Source organism: Geotrypetes seraphini, chromosome 6 (genome assembly GCF_902459505.1).
Source record: "Geotrypetes seraphini chromosome 6, aGeoSer1.1, whole genome shotgun sequence".
In the NCBI taxonomy this organism is placed as follows: Eukaryota; Metazoa; Chordata; class Amphibia; order Gymnophiona; family Dermophiidae; genus Geotrypetes; species Geotrypetes seraphini.
The window spans coordinates 95,476,933-95,497,127 of NC_047089.1; the positions used below are offsets into that span (position 1 = coordinate 95,476,933).

Sequence of the window (20,195 nt, forward strand, 5' to 3'; positions counted from 1 at the left end):
TGCCACAATTGTAGCACTCTTTTGTGTGAAGGTCCCAGATGAAGAACACACACTTCCTTTAGACAAATTTAGGAGATCTTTTTTTTTTTCCTGTTGCAGGCTAGATACTTCCTGAATATAGGAATCTCTATGCATACTCAGAAAACATTTCTATTTTTCTTTTTTTCAGAGAGGACTACTCCATCTTGGTGCCGTCATATGACATCATTCACTTGTGCAGCTGATTCATTCTACTCACTGACAGGGAAATGGCTTTCAATATTGTCCTCTTAAAAATATGAATAAGCACAGTGTATACTAGACTTCAGGAGGAAGATTATTATTTAACAAAGTGTGGGAAAAATAGTCAAAAAACATGCAAGCTATTATTTGGAACAATCCAGAGGCAGTGCTGTGTTTTAATATCATTTGGCTACTACAGTCGCAGAGGTTCTTTGTTTGACATGTAGCCAGGGTAGGATTAATTCTTCCAGAGCCCCTAGTCACACAAGTACACTGGGCCCCCCTGGCCCTTCTCCGCCCCCATTTATCTGTTTTCTTATTTACTTCTTTATTTCCACTTGTATTTTTTTAAAATTTCAAAACAAAGATCATCATTTATTTATTTATCTTTACACATCCAGGGAGGGTGGGTGGTTGGGTGGTTGGGAGGAATTATTGATAATGATATTTTAGGTAACTTGGTTTCATTTTATATTATTTACTTGGTTCTTATGTTATTACTATATGCAAAATAATGTAATTATTGAAGGATAGTTCTGTTATTTATATAGATATTAGTGTTATGACTGAATGCAATAATATACTGTTCTTTTATTTATATAACACTGTTCTTGTTTAAAAATCAATAAAGAATTATAAAAAAAAAACAAAAAACCCTCCAAAGATCATCATACCAGTGCACAGTTTTTCTTCTATGCAACCCCCAAACATCTCTGAACAATCCCCCTTCCTTCCCTTCCCACCTACTTACCAGGACTTTCACTCTGAACCCTTTCCATATGTATATAAAAGTGTTCAAATGTATCGTAGGCGGGGCTTTGGGACGGCTGGGCCAATCCGGCCACATTCTGCTGTGGGCTGCCTGCTGGATGGGATTGGCACCCGTCTGTCCGGCCAACGTTAAAAAGGTACGAGGAAGGGGGGTGGGGGGTTGCGGGGTCGGCCGGGGGGTCGCGGGTCGGCTGGGGGGCTGATCGGGGGTTCTGGGGGAGTGGACATTGGGGGGAGGGGGGTTCATTGAGGGCAGGAGGACCTGGGATCCCTCCTGCCCGTAATGTAGTGCGGGGTGGGGGTAGGGGGTCACCGTGGCCAAGAGGGCTTGGGCTCCCTCCTGGCCCAAGCCAGTCGTGGGGGGGGGGGGTCGCCGGGGCCAGAAGGGTTTGGGCTCCCTCCTGGCCCAATCGAGTAGCGGTGGGGGTGGTCGCTGGGGCCAGGAGAGCTTGGGCTCTCTCCTGGCCCGATGTTAATTGTTGGGGCAAGAGGGCTTGGGCTCCCTCTTGCCCCGAGGTTGTTGGGGGGGGGGGTCGCGGCTGCCGCGGGGCAAGAGAGCTTGGGCTCCCTCTTGCCCCGATGTTGTCGGGAGGGGAGGGGTCGTGTTTGACATGGCAGTAGGGCTTGGGCACCCTCCTGCCTGAATGGTTGGGGGGGGATTCTGTAACTGGTGTTGTTTTTGACAGACACCGGTTACAGAATCCAGCTTTTAGGCGAAGGACTGGCTCGTCCTTCGCCTAAAAGCCCTTCTGTTGGACGTTTATGGCTTAGGCGTTTTTTTGTTTCATTATGGCTGAAAAGTGTAGACGTGGTGTGGGTGTACTTTTAGACATAGTGGTGATTGGGCGTTTAGGCAGAGGAAGGCCATAATCAAAACAAGGACATTTGTTTTGGTTATGGACACTTTCCCTGCTTCTGGGTTGAACATTTAAGGACTTAGGCCAAAAGGGGACTTAGACGCTTTTTTTGATTATGCCCCTCCATGTAATTATATACTGTGAAATATTTATTTCTAATTACAAATAAATGTATGTGGGCATATCTGCATGTGGGTGGACCCGCCTGGAGACGGATAGAGACAGATAGAGGAGCAGTGTCTCAGTTCCTAAGACCAGTGTTCTTCAACCTTTCGACACCTATGGACCAGCAAAAATAAAATAATTATTTTATGGACCAGCACCAGTCTGCAGATCGGCAGTTGAAGAACACTGGGCTAAGTTGTGCCCATCTCCACTCAATCTCTGCCCCAGACCACACCCCCATAATAGTACTAATTGTAATTCCATTTTTTCCATTCATTTTTCTTATATACACCTAATATAATTGTATTAACAACACATAATGGTTAACCATAAAATTAAAATACACAAACACACTATAGCTTTTTAACATTCATTCCTACCAGAAAACATATAACCCCATACAAATGCAGGACCCAAAACTAAAAGTACTAATATTTACAAATTAACCCTAAGATGCAAGACTTTGCAAGCAGTACAACCCCAGAGGAAACGAAACAAAAGCATTTCTTCCTGAAGACAAATCAATCACTAAATTAAAAAAATAAAAGCATTTCCCCTACTGTTGTTGTCTCTCTCCCTCCATGTGCCTTGCCTTCTGGCCTGCCCCCTGGTGTTATCTTTAGGCCGGTCCACTTTGCAATCAACGCAGCGTCTTCAGGCCGGCTCCCTGAGTGCTGCATTGTACAAAGCTGTGGGCATTGTGATGTTAGAGAGAAGGCTTCCAGTCTGGCGCAGGCCACGTGTAGTGCACTGCAGCACTCAGGGAGCCGGCCTGAAGACACCACATTGATTGCACCGTGGACCGGTGGCTGAAGAACGCTGTCTTGTGCCTGATGGACTTGCTGGCCCTGCGGACCGGCACCGGTCCATGGACTGGCGGTAGAATAACACTGCCTAAGACCATCGGAAATATATGTTTTCCGATGGTCTTTGGCGACCCCAAAAGGGGTCGCGACCCACAGGTTGAGAACCACTGTATTAGATGAATAATGCAAATGTGAAAAGAAAAAAGTGTGATAATCAGAAGCCTCTGCCTCTGTAATATCCAAGTTTATTCATAATTTGATATAACGACCTTCGACAAGAATTTGGTCGGTTTACAATGCTAAACTTTAAGTTAAAATAGCATAATAATTATTGGGCAAGACATAGACAAGATTGATATGAGAGGGACTGGGGAAGGGACAGATTCAAAATTACATCGAAGTTAAAAAAATAATAATAATAAAGAGAGGTAAAGAGGGGAGGGGGAAGAATAAGGAGGGAAGGTAAATCGCTTCTTAAAAGCAGTTCTCATTCATCATTAGATGTAATTGGGGAAGGCTCTTATCTTGTATTTTGATAAATATCCTGAAATAGGAAAGTTTTATTTTGAATTTGTCGAGGATGTTTTCAAGGTGGAGGGTGTGATGGCGGAGGTATGATGAATCAGACAAACAGTTTTAAACTCTATATGTTTCTCTATAGGCAGCCAATTAAGTTTCTTATAAAATATAGAAACATCCCTAATGAATATGCATGAGAAAATTTTGCATGCCTGCTACCTAATTTATAAGCAAACCTTACTCGTGCATATTCTTTAGAGATGTCTTGAAAACTCGACTGGCTGGGGATTCCCCAGGACAGGTGTAAGAACCACTGCCATAGAATACCTCCCTAGTGCCCAGAGATGCCAAGTTACCAGTGTCAGGCTGGAGATTTTGGGCCAGTCCAGAATTTCTAACCAGCCCATCCTGGTGCATTATGGGACTTTCAGCATTGTTTTCAAAACGTAGGATCAAACAGTGAAAATCCCACACTGCTTGGAATGTAAGCGCAAAACCAGAACTGAACAAAAATTTCCTGCCTGGAACTGGGTAACAGCATCTCTGGGTACTCTCCAGAGACTCTATTGAAGAGCGCATTCTACCTTGGGGTTACCATATGGCTCCAGAAAAAGGAGGATGGATTGAGACATTGGGCTTTTACTTCTGTTGAAAGCAATGGAAGTAAAACTCGGATGACTCAATCCATCCTCCTTTTTCTGAAGCCATATGGTAACCCTAATTATAACATTCTTAGTCTTGTTAACAATTCCTTTTCTAATAATTCCTAGCATCCTGTTTGCCTTCTTGGCTGCTACTGCACATTGGGCAGAAAGCTTCAGTGTATTGTCTATGATGCCACCCAGATCCTTTGCTTGAGCGCTGACCCCCAAGGTGGTCCCCTAGCATCCAATAACTATGATTTGGATTATTATTCCCAATGTGCATCACTTTACATTTGTCCACATTAAATTTAATCTGCCATTTGGATGCCCAGTCTTCTAATTTCCTAAGGTCTGCCTGCAGTTTTTCTGTTCATATGCATTTTAACAGCTTTGAACAGTTTTGTGTCATCTGCAAATTTAATCACCTCGCTAGTAGTTCCAATTTCTAGATCATTTATAAATAAGTTAAATAGCACCAGTTCCAGCACAGACCCCTGTGGCACACCACTATTTACCTCCTCCACTGAGAAAAATGGCCATTTAATCCCACCCTCTGTTTTCTGTCCGATAACCAGTTCTTAATCCACAATCAAACATTGCCTCCTACCCCATGAATCATTAATTTTCTCAGGAGCCTTTCATGAGGAACTTGTCAAAAGCCTTCTGGAAATCTAGATACTATATTAACCAGTTCGCCTTTATCCACACCTTTGAAGAAGGCAAGCAAATTGGTGAGGCAAGAATTCCTTCTACTGAACCCATGCTGACTCTGTCTCATTAAATCATGTTTATCTACATGTTCCACAATTTTATCTTTTATAATTGTTTCCACTATTTTGCGCAGCACCAAGGTCAGGCTTACCGGTCTGTAGCTTCCCAAATCACCTCTGGAACGTCAACACAATGATGTCACATGCATGTTTTACATCACATCAATGGCTGCACATGCACAAAGGCCCTCCAGATGGGGCCCTGAGAGAAAAATGGGGGTGGGAGGTGCTGGAAGAGTAGAGGTGCGGAGAAGAGGAGAAGCTCTGGTACTGACTGACTGCATTCAGGATGTGTCTCTCACTATGAGAAGCACATCCTATAGGCATTCAGCTAGCGCTGGTGCCTCTCCTCCTCCCTGACATCTCATGGCACACCTAAAATCTCACTGCGGCACAGTTTGTAGTACCCTGCCCTAAATTTTTAATCCGATTTAGCCACCAATCTGTTTCATTTTCTTGTATTTTTGTGTTATGTTGAAACTTGCACTGACAGCATAATTTCATAGTAAGACTAATTGTGACATGGATATTTTCTAGCTACTAAACTTAGCAGATGTTTATATATAAAATAACTTTGGACAGCAGCATTAAATACATCCTGTCTAGATTTGGCATTAATTCTATATACAACCAGATGCCATTTTTATCATTATGAGCAAATACAGTATATTTGCAATACCATATATGTGTTTAACAATTATATCCTAATTGGTCTGTTATAATTATGTAGAAGTTTTCTGAAGCTTACGATTCACTGACCTTGTAATAGTATTTGCCTGAATGTTTATCAATATTCTGTCCATTTAAGATTGTGCTCTATAAAATAACAATAATGCTTATGATAATTAGGGGACTACATTACATACAATTATGAACAGGCTGCAGCACAGGAATAGCTAAAGGTTAGTAAACAGAGGGAGTTAAGGAAGCTAGCAATGCTAATGGGTAATTATTTTACATTTCCTAATTTTTTTATGTAACCTTGAGCTCTTATCTTCCCATCAAAAACTATCATTTTAGGAGAGATAAGAGAGTCTGTGAATGGATCATAGCAAGGTATTAGATCACTGAGTAAAATATATGGCTGTGCTGCCTTTCTTCCCTTTCCACAATCAATTGAATTCTTTTAGTTTAATATTTACTTGCTAAGATGAGATGCTAGTCTGCATGGTGATAAACATTCTGCTTCTGGCATCTGAAGGTGACCTGTCAGTTCATATGGACAAATCTGCTGCTTACTGAAATGTACAAAATAAATCATTAAAGCAGGCAGGTGCTCATTTCCAGATTTAAATCACCATAGATTTATGATTTGAATTAATGCTTCATTTGGTCATAGAAATAGATGCAGAGACAAATGATATGCACTGGTTGGGGCTTCCATACTGTAGCCATCCTGATATTGATTACTGAGATGCCTTTGCAATCTCTTGTTTATATCAAGTACTGCCTTGTGACAGCTTGGCTGATATGAGCTACCACTACAGATAAGAAGGAAAAATGATCTGGAATTTTTAGTAGCATCAACATAAATAACTTCATATGTCTAATATTTATAATCAAATATGGACTGTCAATGAGGTTCACAGTGTGAACATATTGACCCTGAGAGAGGGCACTGATGGGTCTCTCTCAAGCTGAGAGCTGTTGATAATTTTCATGAAATGATTCCGAAAACAAATGAAAGAAAGTACATTTGCACTATGTATATGCTTGTGCACATTATTAAGACCAGTATGTCAGCAAACTTTTTTATTTTTAATACTCTTCATCTTCAGTGCTTTCAGCTAGGTTAGAGTCTGGCACAATGAGCCCTCATCTACAGATGTTCAGGGATTTTTCCCCATTTGATATCCCCTTCTATTTTTTTATTCTCTAGTCATCCCTGACCCTCAGCCACTTTGGTGACCAAAATATGTGAGCTGGGAGCTGAACCTATGTCATACCAAATGGGATATGGCAGTAATAGGACTACCACAGAGTCACTCTGCAGCCAATCAAACATTGTTTTTAGATTCTTAGTCATTTGTCATAATATCCACGTGCCCCAACAACAGAGAGTAGAGAGGGACAGATTCTTCAAACTTTTGAAAAATAAAAGAACAAGAGGGCATTCGGAAAAGTTGAAAGGGGACAGATTCAAAACGAATGCTAGGAAATTCTTCTTTACTCAACGTATGGTGGACACCTGGAATGCGCTTCCTGAGGATGTAATAGGGCAGAGTACGGTACTAGGGTTTAAGAAAGGATTGGACAATTTCCTGCTGGAAAAGGGGATAGAGGGGTATAGATAGAGGATTACTGCACAGGTCCTGGACCTGTTGGGCCGTCGCGTGAGCGGACTGCTGGACACGATGGACCTTAAGTCTGACTCAGCAGAGGCATTGTTTATGTTCTTATGTTAACAGTTCTATAGCTAAGCTTTAGCAATAGTCACAGCCCCAGCCATAGCACTGACAATTAACAAAACCAGCAAAAAGAGGAAGCCACAGCCTCAAAATTTACTACAGCTCTGTATTTACAATTGTCTCCCTTGCTTGAGTAACAGTTCCACACTCACAATTTCCATGCTTCCGTACTAGGACTGCTCTTGCAACCCTTCCCTGAGTCAAAGAACTAACAGTAGCCAATAATTAAATAAGCAAACAAAAGCAATAAGAAAATTTAATGTGCTTAAACTCCCTCAACTTTAACAACAGTCCCACACTCTCCATCGCCTAACATGGCTGCCTTACTGCTGACAGTTCTAAATCAGAATGGGCAATCTTTTTACAAGGAGGGCCCATACATAGGCTGCTTAGAACCTGCACTAAATCATGGGGCTCACAATGAATTTAAACCTGTGCAGCTCCTGTAATTCAGTGCCTTTTTTTGTAGATATGAAAATTGTGGCAACTCTAATTCACTTTGAGCAGACCAGCTGAGCCCCTTGGTTCAGTGAGATTAGCTGCTTCAGTCCTGAATCACAGAAAGAACTGTAGGAACAGTTGTGAAGAGCTAATGGAAGAGACAAAACAATTGAAGTCAGATTAAGGTATTTATTGGTTAAAAATTATAAACCCAATTTTCAAATTGAGTAAGGGTGAGGGTTGCTCAGGTTTTATTGGTAATTAGAGGCCTTAGGGCCCCTTTTATCAAGCTGTGCTAGAGGTTTTTAGCACAAGCCAGAGTGGTTAATGCTCTGACGCTCATAGAATTCTTATGAGTGTTGGAGCACTTACCTTGCCAGCCCGCGCTAAAAAACTCTAGTGCAGCTTGATAAAAAAAGGGGGGGGGGAGGAGGGTTATAAGAACAAAAGAATAGCCTTATTGGGTCGGACCAATGGAGTCCAGCATCCCATCTTCACAGAGGCCAATCTAAATCACAAGTACCTAGCAAAAAACCCAAATAGTAACAGCATCTTCAGTAGAAGTAAAACCCGGATGTCTTAATCCATCCTCCTTTCTTTGGAGCCATATGGTAACCCTAGTTATAATGCATCTGTCTCTCTCAATGGTGTGACTTCACCTTGAGTATTGTGTTAAGTTCTGATCTCCTTATCTCAAAAAAGTATAGCGGCTCTAAAAAAAATTCAAAGAACAGCGACCAAGATGATAAAGGGGATGGAGTTCCTCTCGTATGGGGAAAGACTAAAAAGGTTAGGGTTATTCAGCTTGGAAAAGAGACGTCTAAGGGGAGATATGATTGAAGTCTACAAAATTCTAAGTGGTATAGAATAAGTACAAGTGGATCAATTTTTTACTGCATCAAGATTTAAAAAGACTAGGGGACACTTGATGAAGTTACAGAGTAATACTTTTAAAACCAATAGGTGGAAATATTTTTTCACTCACTAAGAGATTAATTAAGCTCTGGAACGCGTTACCAGAGGATGTGGTAAGAGCAGTTAATATAGCTGGTTTAAAATAAAGTTTGGACAAATTCCTGCAGGAAAAGTCCTTAGTCTGCTGTTGAGACAGACATGGGATAGTAGCATGGAATGCTGCTACAATTTGGGTTTTTGCCTGATACTTGTAACTTGGATTGGCCTCCGCGAAGATGGGATACTGGACTAAATGGACTATTGGTGTGACCCACTAAGGCTATTCTTATGTTCTTAAGACATGCCCCTGTCTAGGAAATAAATATTTTGTTCAATATGGGTTACATGCATTATTTACTACACACCCTGTTTTTACAGTGGGGCCTATTTAATTTTAACACCTGTTAATGGTATTAGCACAAACTAACATGGTAGTGTACTTTAGGAAATTTTGGAATATGTAATTTAAAATAATTTAACACACTTTGAGTAAAAGTTTATGAAAGCTACTTGAAACTTTAACGTATATAATAGAGTGAACAAGCATTTCCAAATTGTCAAAAGATCACAGGACTATGTCAAATGTTGTTGTGTTTTTTTTTCCTCATCCTACTACAGTGAATTGTTGAAAATCAATACCGTTTATAATAGAAGGTGCCATGGCGAAATTTCCCCTTGACACTTTCATCTGTTACCTTCCTACTAGTTTGAAAAATACATTCTTAGCAATCAAACTGCTTTCTTTAAAAAAAAAAAGGAACTGTGGTCTGAAACAGTAACCTGCAAAGAAAAGTATGTACTTAATGACAACTACAACCAAATCACTAGAGGATGTCAAGAAATGTAGTGCCACTGAAAACATACTTAAAAGATATGTATTTTAAAAAAATAATAATAATAATTTAGATGAAATACTCAAACAAGATGAGTCTCCTTAACTTACCAACACTTGAATTCAGATCCCCATTTTCTGAATCTGCTCCATGCTGGTTATTGGTGGCATGATAATTGGTCATGGCTTCTAATTTGATTTTTTTCACCTTCATTGCTTCTGCTATGGCTGCATTTGTAGCAGCTGCTGCGGCGGCAGCTGCTGCTGTCAAACCTGCAAGGAACAAGTATAAAGTTTAAGTCAGGTGGCTGAAAGGGCTCATATGTTATTTTTGGTAATTTTCATTAATTGGCCATTTTTCAGGAACAGTAGGGCCACACCTTTGTAAGGACTCTACTGTATATTAAAAAACAGTTTACAATAACAGTAGCTATCAAAACCACTCTGTCAATGAACAGCTGCTTGAATGAAGACCAAACATACGCTGGCTTTTACCAAAACACGATAGAAATTTCTACTGCAGGCCAGTAAGGTAAATGATCCGACAATCATAGAATTCCTATGAGTACTGGAACATTTACCTTACCGGCCTGTGGTAGAGACCTCTACCACAATTTAGTAAAACGAGCCCTTAGATCAGGGTAACTATCCAGGGGACTGTCATGAATAGACACTGAGTTGATGGCAGTTAACAACATCATCATCAATAACACATGAATATTGATATATTAATGTTTTCCATTATAGAACTTCTAATTATGCTAAAACTTTTAGTAATTTTGAGTTTTCATTCTCCTTTTGAAAAGCAATAAAATATCCATCATCTTTAAATATCATTTGAATTACCTAAGAGAAAATAATGGCCTTTTTAATGTTTGTTGTAGGGAATAGTTGCTATTGGGATGCTGTGAAGACAAAACAAAATTTCCTTTCCTCAATATTACTACAATTCATCAAAGGTATAAACTGTGAGGTTTATAATTGAATCAGAAATATGTCTAAAAACCCGCCTAAATCGGTACTTGGACGATCAAAAAAACAGGTCGTCCAAGTGCCGATAATCAAAACGAGTTTCAGACATATCTAAAAGCAGCTTAGGCCTTTTCAGTATCGCTGTACGCCCAGTGAAAAGGGGCATTTTTCGAGGAGTAGTTAGGGCAGGAAGTGGGTGGGATGTGGGCCGACCTAGACTTAGTCGTCCTGCAGCAATAATTGAAAGTTTAATGAGACTGCCTAGATAGAACTTATATGTTGTGACTTAGGTGATCTAAAAATAGGTATAAGTGCCCAGAAGGTATTCAAAGTGACCAAATAACCACTGGAGGAACAAAGTACAGACACCCACACACTCCCCCAGTGATCACTGATCTCCACACACTGCCATAAAAATCAGAATAAAAATGTACATGCCTGCCGCCAGAACATCAGCACCTGGCATAGGAAAGCCTAGTAGAGCTGCACAGAGGTGGCTTAAGTAGTGTGGGGGTTGGGCCACTGAATCATAGAGAAGAGGACTCTGGCCCATAAGCCATTCTAACTACTGCATTTATGGTGGAAAATGTGCACCCACCAACCCCCCCCAACCTTACTGTACTGTCATATAAGTGGCACCTGCAGCCATAAGGGCTATTGGTGTTGTAGACAGGTGGGTATAGTGTTTTTTGTTGTTGTTTTTTTTTGGGGGGGGTTCACCATGACATGCAAACGAGTTGTAATGAGATGTTTATGTGTTACCCTTTTTGTGAAGTTCACAGCATTGCCCTGTAAGTTGCCCCACTACTCTGTTGCCATGTCTGGGTGTCCAGTCCATCACTTTGCTGACCCCTCCCACGTCCAAAAGGTCTTGTTCTAGGCATTTTTGATTTGGACAAATTTTTGGACGAGAATGTGGCATAACGATAGAAGACTTGGCGGTTTGGACACTCAAACAGCTGGATGTAGAAGTAGACGATTCTCAAAAAAATTTTTATTTTGAATGTATTTTTCGAGAATGGACTTTGGACATTTCCGACTTTGGGTGACTAGAATTCTAGCCCCAAAACAGAATTAGACTTTTTTTTTATTATGCCACTCTAAGTTTTAAATAAAATATTTAGGATAATCACATGTTTTCAGTTACAATTTTTCATGTATAAACCAGTGGTGCTTTTCAGTAAAAATTTAGTTATGACTTCTTTTTTTTAATTTAAGCTGAAATTAAAATACTTATGGGTTCTTTTATGAAGATTTTTATCCCCATATATGGGCTTTTCTCATGCACTAATGTCATTTTTACTCAGAGACAACTTTTGGTTAGCATTAGTTTATTCTTGAGAGGTCTTCCTATTTGCATACTCTTACACTTGGGGTGAGTCCATTATGAGCTATTACTTCCAGTCAAAAGTTTTCTTTATCCTTTGAGGAGGCTTTCTTGTGGCCTTTCCAACACCACACACTCTTGTTCTCCTTTCTCTCCTGGAGAACAAGGCTTTACATGTATAGTCCACTCATCTTTATTTGCATATGTAAATGAGCTTGCTTGGCTTTGCTTACAGACTCACACAAAGGGGTGTTTTAGTTTGATTATCTGCCTCCACACCCTGGATGAGATAAATGTTACTTCTCTTGTTATCCTCACCCTGGCAGATAACCAAAAGAAAATATTTAACTCCAAAACAAAACCATGCTGGCTTCTATGTTCCGCCAACAGTCTTGCAGTGCTATAACAGCTCTCTCCAGGCAGACCAACTGCCTTTTCTTATTTCTTTTCATAGTTCCTATCTTAATAAAACTTACTATCTCATAGAGTTGTGTCAGCTTTTAAAGTTCTCAACCTCAGGCTGTTCCTTCCTTCTGGCTGTGAGCTCAGGCAGTTTCATTCCTCCCTTCTTACGGCTAGTCAAACTGTTTTTATGTCAGAGTTTGGAAGGTTCTGGAGCAGCTCCACCCCAGGCTAACTCAGGCTTCCTCTGAGGTTACTAGAAGGCTCTTTTTTTTCCCTTCTTCCAAAAGATTCCAGTCCAGGGCTTTTTCCTATTTCCCAAAGCTCTCGAAAAACTTGACCATGGCCGCTAGCTTCCTGGGAATTGTAGTTCCCTGAACACAAGTTGGTCCTTCCTGGTCCTCCTCCTAAAACAGGACAATTGTTCCCCTTAGTGACCTCTGGACATATATCACCCCTATCTCAGCCAACAGTGGCACCGGAGCTCTGTGACCACTGCCTTATATGACAGGCCCCTTGCCTGTTACACTATATTGCATCACATATATTTAAAAAAAAATAAAAAAAATCAAACCAAAAAACAAAAAACAGTTCAGAGATCTTTCATGCTGAGGCTGTAGCTTTAACCATTGCACTACACATTCCCCTGGCTCCATATGTATATAGTCCTCTTACAATAAGCCTTTGTATACATCACTAGCAAGACCCCATACCATATGCTATATTTTATATTGGAGCTTGTAAAAAGGTGAAGACATGGATAAGATGTAAGCAGCTTGAAGAAGTCATGAAACAGTACAGTGCCTGCAACACACATCTTAAAACCAGAAAGGTTAAACAAGTCAAGATGTAGTCATTGAACTGAAGAGAGATGGAGATGAAATAGAAATAAGAGTATTCAAGTATTTATCAGGTTTCCGTAAGATACAAGTAGATATTTTGCTTAAATGAAAATCAAGGATAAATGATCATAAATTAACTTAAAAGGAGGAAGCCTCAAAGTAAAATAGCTGAAAATATATTTTCAGAGAAAAAATTATGTATGACACAATTATTCTACCAGCAGAGATAGTGGTAAGCAAATACCATGAAAAAAACACACACTTAGACCAATACAGAAAGCAATGGAAGGAACATGAAAAGGAGTAATACAAGATTTAAGTAGATATGGAAACCTTTATGTTCAATCACTTGGAACAGTTAAATGCTGAAAACAAAAGTTGACTTCTATCGAGAAGGGATATAGCTATTTCTAGATAAAAAAAAGAAGTGCTGACAAGGTCAACTCGCAGAAAATAAAGAATAAAAGCAAGGGTTTGGTATAACCAATGAGAAAAATGAGAAGGAACTAACTCCTGCAGATGATCTAGCTTCTACAGTATAGAGCAGTGTATCTCAAACTGTGTGAACATAAGACCATAAGAATTGCCACTGCTGAGTCAGACCAGTGGTCCATCATGCCCAGCAGTCCGCTCACGCGGCGGCCCTCTGGTCCAAGACCAGCACCCTAACTGAGGACTAGCCCCACCAGCGTACGTTCCTGTTCAGCAGAAACTTATCTAACTTTGTCTTGAATCCTTGGAGGGTGTTTTCCCCTATAACAGCCTCTATCACTCTCTGGGTGAAGAAGAACTTCCTTACGTTTGTACGGAATCTATCCCCTTTCAACTTTAGAAAGTGCCCTCTTGTTCTCCCTACCTTGGAGAGGGTGAACAACCTGTCCTTATCTACTAAGTCTATCCCCTTCAGTACCTTGAATGTTTCGATCATGTCCCCTCTCAATCTCCTCTGTTCAAGGGAGAAGAGGCCCAGTTTCTCTAATATTTTGCTGTACGGCAGCTCCTCCAGCCCCTTAACCATCTTAGTCCTGAGATTCTAAGTGTGCCGCGGCATACTGAGGAGGAAGAGAGGCACCTACCAGCTGACTTTCCTACGCGGTACAGCGACAGCGCTGCCCAATTCACCAAAGGCATGCATGTTTTCCCCTTCTCTCTAGTGTCCTCCAGCTTCCCTCCTGGCCTCCCATTCTTACCTTTACAGCTAATTACAACAGCCTGCAGAGGATCGCAGGTAGGTAAAATGATTTTATTTTCAATATAGTGATTGAAATGTGTCAGTTTTGAGAATTTATATCTGCTGTGTATATTATGTGTATATGAAAAATGAATGGAAAAAAATCGCATTACAAAGGGTTGGGTGGGCCTAGGGAGGTGTGTGGTTGGGGTGCTCAGATATCTGTTAGACTTAGGGGGTACTTAGCTTGAAGTAGTTGAGAAACACTGCTGCTGGCGCCAGTGCCTCTCCTTCTCTCCGGCCCTCTTCCCTGCTGGCACCCCCTACTGGCATCTCAGGGCCCATCTGGAGGGCCTCTGCACATGTGCGGACATCAACGTGATGATGTCACGCATATGCATGATGTCATTATGGCGACGTCCGCACACTTCTGATTGCCTCAAACCATGGCCACTGCCTTTAGTGTGCTCTGGCTTGAGAAAGTTTGAGAGGCACTGTTATAGAGGAATACATCCTTAAAGCCTGTTATAGAGTCATGTTCTGTCCACCCCTAGATGGTGGTCATGCTATTTACTCCCACTTCTCCCTTCTAAGAATAATCAGAAAATAGAGAATAGTATATCTAAAATGCAGGCTCTAGTTTTCTGTAGTAACAGATAAATTTTGAAGAAAGGCTTCTGAACTTTTGTGACAATAAGGAACTGAATTTGCACAGGTTTGAAACTTGTGAGCAATATAATCAATTATCAATATTTCAATTATAGAAACTGTAGCAATTTTGCAGCATATTACAGCTCCCCCCTCCCGATTTGCGGTTTCCCCACTCGCGAATTCGGTTATTCGTGATTTTGTGTCGGATTTTTTGCCCCCAGAACTTACCACCCTCCTGTGTCTCCCAACTTACCAGGTAGTCTAGCGGTGATGCAGAGCAGAAGCGATCTTCCTACGCTCCTGCCCCGTGCAGAGCCATCGCCAAAATGGCTGCCATGAGTTCCCATTGTAGTCTCGAGACTACAACAGGAACTCACGGCAGCCATTTTGATGACGTCTCTGCACAGGGCAGGAGCGTAGGAATATTGCTCCTGCCTTGTATCACCACTAGACCACCAGGTAAGGTCGAGGACACAGGAGGGAGGCAGGAGGGAGGCGGGGGTGGGGATGGGTCAGAACCGTCCAAAAACTTATTTGCGATTTTTTCCTATTTGCGGGCCGGCTCTGCACCTAACCCCAGCGAATATTGAGGGCCTGCTGTATCACCATTTGAAACATCTGCAAACTAAAATATTGTTACTTTTATATCACATTATATAACTAGTTTCAAATTTTGCTTGAGAATATGAATAATTTACTTTGGATGGAGAAAACAAGATAGGAGCAGAGAGGATATCTAGAGAAAAGGAGGCTGAAACAACCCAAAATGGGATCATGAAAGGACCAGGGACAAGAAGAAAAGAAGCAGCACTAGAGATAGAAAAAAAGAAAGAAATTGGATAAGAAGACTATAGATGAGAGGAAGGTGGACATAACAAGGCAAGGGGAGAAGAGAGGAGATGGAAAACATTGGGGAAAACGAAAGAAAAAAATGAAGGTCATTGGATGACAAGACAGAAGGGTGAGAGAGTAGAAAGGCTGCTGCGGGAAAAGAGATATTACAGGATCTGAAGGTCTAGAGCTCTGAATTGGGATAGGGTTGTGTTACCCTTATTTGATTTGGGGGTTCATTTTCAAAACAGAAACAGATCCAAGAAGTGACAGATGGACATTGTTTTTTCATCCAAACATCAAAAATCACTATTTTCGAAATCCAGTTTTCAGATGTTTTCTGTGCAGTTCCTCTAAATCACAAGGAAGCATGTGGTAGGCATGTTTATGGTGGGCTTATGATTTGTTTGGAAACAAACAGGAAAAACTGTCTTTACAACAGTGAATAGCAAACAAAACAACAAAGGTGGCCAATTGGTGCTCAGCCTCTTTTATTATGATGGATTCAACACGATCATGTTTCAGCCCACAAGGGCCTTCCTCAGGAGTCTTGTGGTAATCAGATCATACAAAATCCACAAAATTTTCAACACATTCTATAGAATACCTCTCCTTGGTGAACTAACATGTACTGTTATTTTGTGTTAATCTAACAGTGAATTCAGAGTGGGGGTCCAGCAGTGATGCCAGATGCTTGACATATATCTTCCCAAGGTCATCCAGAATGCTGAAACCATCAAACAATACCAAAATGAATGGCCCAAGGAGGCATAATGAGCGGAACACTTAAAACAAAGAGACTGACTAAATGTTCATCCGATATGCTTGGGTTGGTGATATATGTAAAGCCGAAGCAAAACTTGTGCTGTAGTTCCCAATGAGTAATATCAGACATCCATTTCAGAGCTTTCTTCAAGGCTTTGCTAAGATGTTCCAGTGACCAGAGTCACACCACAACTTCAAAGTTTGCCCCCAGCTGACAATCTAGCAGACCCACATAATGGAAACAAAGTGGGATATTGTTTTGTGCTGAGAGGCTAAATATTTCAGATATTGCCTTCTGTAATATGACCAGGTGGCAAAGACTGTATGTAGTGTTGAATCTGGTAATAAAGAAACACGGAACCTGGCAATGAGTAAACACGCTTCAACATTAAACAGCTGAAAAAGAAATTGTAAACCTTTTGTGTGTCATGAGCGGATAGCTTGACATTGAATACTTGGAAGAAAATCCCAATTACTCTGAATCGGCAGAAAAGGAGAAGTACTGGAAGATAATTTAAGGACACGGCATACCCAATGCCAGGTCCTACAGGCAGGATGGAAAATAGGATATGCAGAAAGTATTTTACGAAGACTTGGAGTAGTTACATGTAACATATGGCTAAAATGAGTAGGATATAATAAGGAGGTTTCCAATGGAGTAGCCGAGAAATAGGAAGTACCTCTGAACAAATCATTAATGTGGCACATTTGACAAGCCAAAGCGTACCATTTTATATTCAATAACCCGTAACCTCCTCTTTCTCTGGGGATGCAAGATCTGGCATAGTGAGCCGTGCCCTCCGTCTACCCCACAAGAACCTCTGTAGAGCCACAATTCACTTCAACTCCTGAGGTCTGGAAATCAATAATGGTAATACCTGGAATCGGTATAACCATCGAGGGAAAAGAACCATGTTATAGAGTGCCACCCGACCCGGTATGGACAAGGGAAAGGAAATCCAAATGCATAGTGTATTAATAGTGTCACATAGAAGAGTATCAAAATTGTGCACATATTAATAGGGTCAAATCTCTGGGTAAGATGACCCCTAGACATTTAACCGAAGTGGTAGCCCAAGAAAATGGAAAGTCACCCTCCTGGCTGTCCTGTAAGATTGCCGGTATAGCTAACACTATAGATTTTTGCTTATTCAAGGAGAACCCAGAGTAGAAGTGGAACTCATCCAATGTGTTAATAAATGTGACATAGAGGACTGTGGGTTGGTCAGTGTGAAAAGCAAGTCATCTGCAAAAGCCATTATTTTTATGTGTGAAGCGGAAATGGTTAACCCAGATATATCAGGGTCTCGTTTTACCATGCATAAAAAGGGCTCCAAGTAGAGGAGAAATAAAAGTGGGAAGAGTGGGCAGCCCTATCGAGTACCTCACTCAATAGGGAAGGAATCCATACTAATATCATTAATAGGGAAATACTTTTAAAACCAATAAGAGGAAATATTTTTTCACTCAGAGAATAGTTAAGCTCTGGAACACATTGCAAGAGGTTGTGGAAAGAGCAGATAGCATAGCTGGTTTTAAGAAGGGTTTGGACAATTTATTGGAGGAAAATTCCATAGTATGTTATTGAGAAAGACATGGGGCATGCCACTGCTGCCCTGGATTGGTAGCATGGAATGTTGCTACTTCTTGGGTTTTGGCCAGGTACTAGTGACCACTGTGAGAACGGGCTTCTGGGCTTGATGGACATAAGAACATAAGAACTGCCATCTACAGATCAGACCTTCGGTCCATAAAGTCCGGCAATCCGCACACGCGGAGGCCCAGCTAGGTATACACTTGGCGTAGTTTTAATCACCCATATCCCTCTATGCCTCTCGTAAGAAGATGTGCATCTAGTTTGCCTTTAAATCCTAGAATGGTGGATTCCGCAATAACCTCCTTTGGGAGAGCATTCCAGGTTCACTCGTTGCGTGAAGCAGAACTTCCTGATATTTGTCCTGGACTTGTCCCCCCTTAGCTTCAATCCATGTCCTCTTGTCCGTGTCACATTGGACATTGTAAATAATTTTTTTCCTGCTCTATTTTGTCGATTCCTTTCAGTATTTTGAAAGTCTCAATCATATCCCCTCACAGTCTTTTCTCAAGGGAGAACAATCCCAGTCTCTAAAGTCATTCCTCATATTCCAAGTTCTCCATACCTTTTATTAGCTTCATTGCTCATCTCTGCACCCTCTCCAGCAGTTTTACATCCTTCTTTAGGTTGGGAGACCAATGTTGGACACAGTATTCCAAGTGTGATCTGATCATTGCCCTATAAAGCGGCATTATAACTTTCTTCGATCTACTTGTGATTCCTTTCTTTATCATGCCTAACATTCTATTTACTTTCTTTGCCGCTGCCACGCATTGTGCCGACGGTTTCAGGGTCCTATTTATCCGTACACCCAGGTCCTTTCCTTGTTCACTCTTACCCAGAGTTACACCTGACATTCTATACTCGTGTTCCTTGTTCTTTCTGCCTAAATGCATAACTTTGCACTTTTCCACATTAAACTTCATCTGCCATTTCTCCGCCCATTTCTCTAACTGACACAAGTCACTCTGGAGTTCCTCACTATCCTTCTGCGATCTGATTACCTGGCATAGCTTTATATCGTCTGCAAACTTGATGATCTCACTGGATGTTCCTTCTTCTAGGTCATTGATGAAAATATTAAATAAGATGGGCCCAAGTACCGAGCCCTGGGACACACCGCTAGTCACTTTCTCCCAGTCTGAGAACTTCTCATTTATGCCCACTCTCTGCTTTCTGTTCTCCAGCCATTTGCCTATCCATCTTAGTATATGTCCCTCTATTCCATGGCTTTGTAGTTTCCTGAGAAGTCTTTCATGTGGAACCTTGTCAAACGCTTTCTGGAAGTCCAAGTATATTATGTCCACCGGTTCTCCACTATCAATTTGTTTGTTAACGGTCTCAAAAAATTGAAGTAAATTCATCAAACATGATTTCCCTTTCCTGAAGCCATGTTGACTGGCTCTCATCAGGTCATGTGTATCCAAGTGCCGGACTATGCTATCTTTAATCAGTGCTTCAACCATCTTTCCAGGGACAGACATAAGACTCACAGGTCTGTAGTTGCCAAGTTCTCCTCTTGATCCTTTTTTGAAAATAGGCGTGACATTCGCTTTCTTCCAATCGTCCGGTATCTGTCCAGGTCTAATTGACAGGTTGGCAAGTTTTTGCAAAAGCTCTCCAATTTCAACCTTCAGTTCTTTTAAGACTCTCGGGTGAATTCCATCAGATCCAGGGGATTTTTCGCTTTTAAGATTGTCAATCTGGTAGTATATCTGATACACGTCCACTTCTACTGTGGCTGTCCTCTATTACTCCTTTGAACACTTTCACTGCTTCTGGTATTGTTGTGGTGTCCTCCGTTGTAAAGACAGACACAAAGAAGGAATTTAGTCTGTCTGCAATTTGTTTGTCTTCCTTGATGTACCCTTTTCTTCCCTGGTCATCCAGCGGTCCCACCGCCTCTTTTGCAGGTTTTTTTTCCTTTTACGTATCTAAAGAAAGGCTTGAAATTTTTGGCCTCTTGCACTATTTTCTCCTCCTAGTCCTTTTTGGCATCCCTCACCGCCTTGTGACATTTCTTCTGATCATTTTTGTGCTTGTTCCAAGCTTCGGTTGTTTTCGTGCGTTTCCATTTTTTAAAAGAGTCCTTCTTTTCTTTTATGGCTTCTTTCACCTCTCTAGTAAGCCATGCCGGTTCTCCTTTGCCTTTAGTTTTCCTTTCTTTGGAAATCTGCGGAATGTAGAGATTTTGTGCTTTCTTGATAGTATTTTTTTTCAGTAGGGACCATGCCTGATCTACCGTTTTAAC

The 20,195-nt window shown here is 41.1% G+C and overlaps 1 protein-coding gene across 7 annotated transcripts in view; it reads right to left on the bottom strand.

The window, feature by feature from the left end:
- The window catches only part of DACH1 (dachshund family transcription factor 1), a 1,064,146-nt gene that overhangs the window by 565,921 nt on the left and 478,030 nt on the right, over positions 1–20,195 (bottom strand). For all 7 annotated transcript variants that reach the window (XM_033948397.1, XM_033948400.1, XM_033948395.1 and 4 more), the window contains exon 3: positions 9,501–9,662. In XM_033948397.1, coding sequence (XP_033804288.1) covers positions 9,501–9,662 — 162 coding nt within the window. The remainder of the gene's footprint in view (positions 1–9,500; positions 9,663–20,195) is intronic.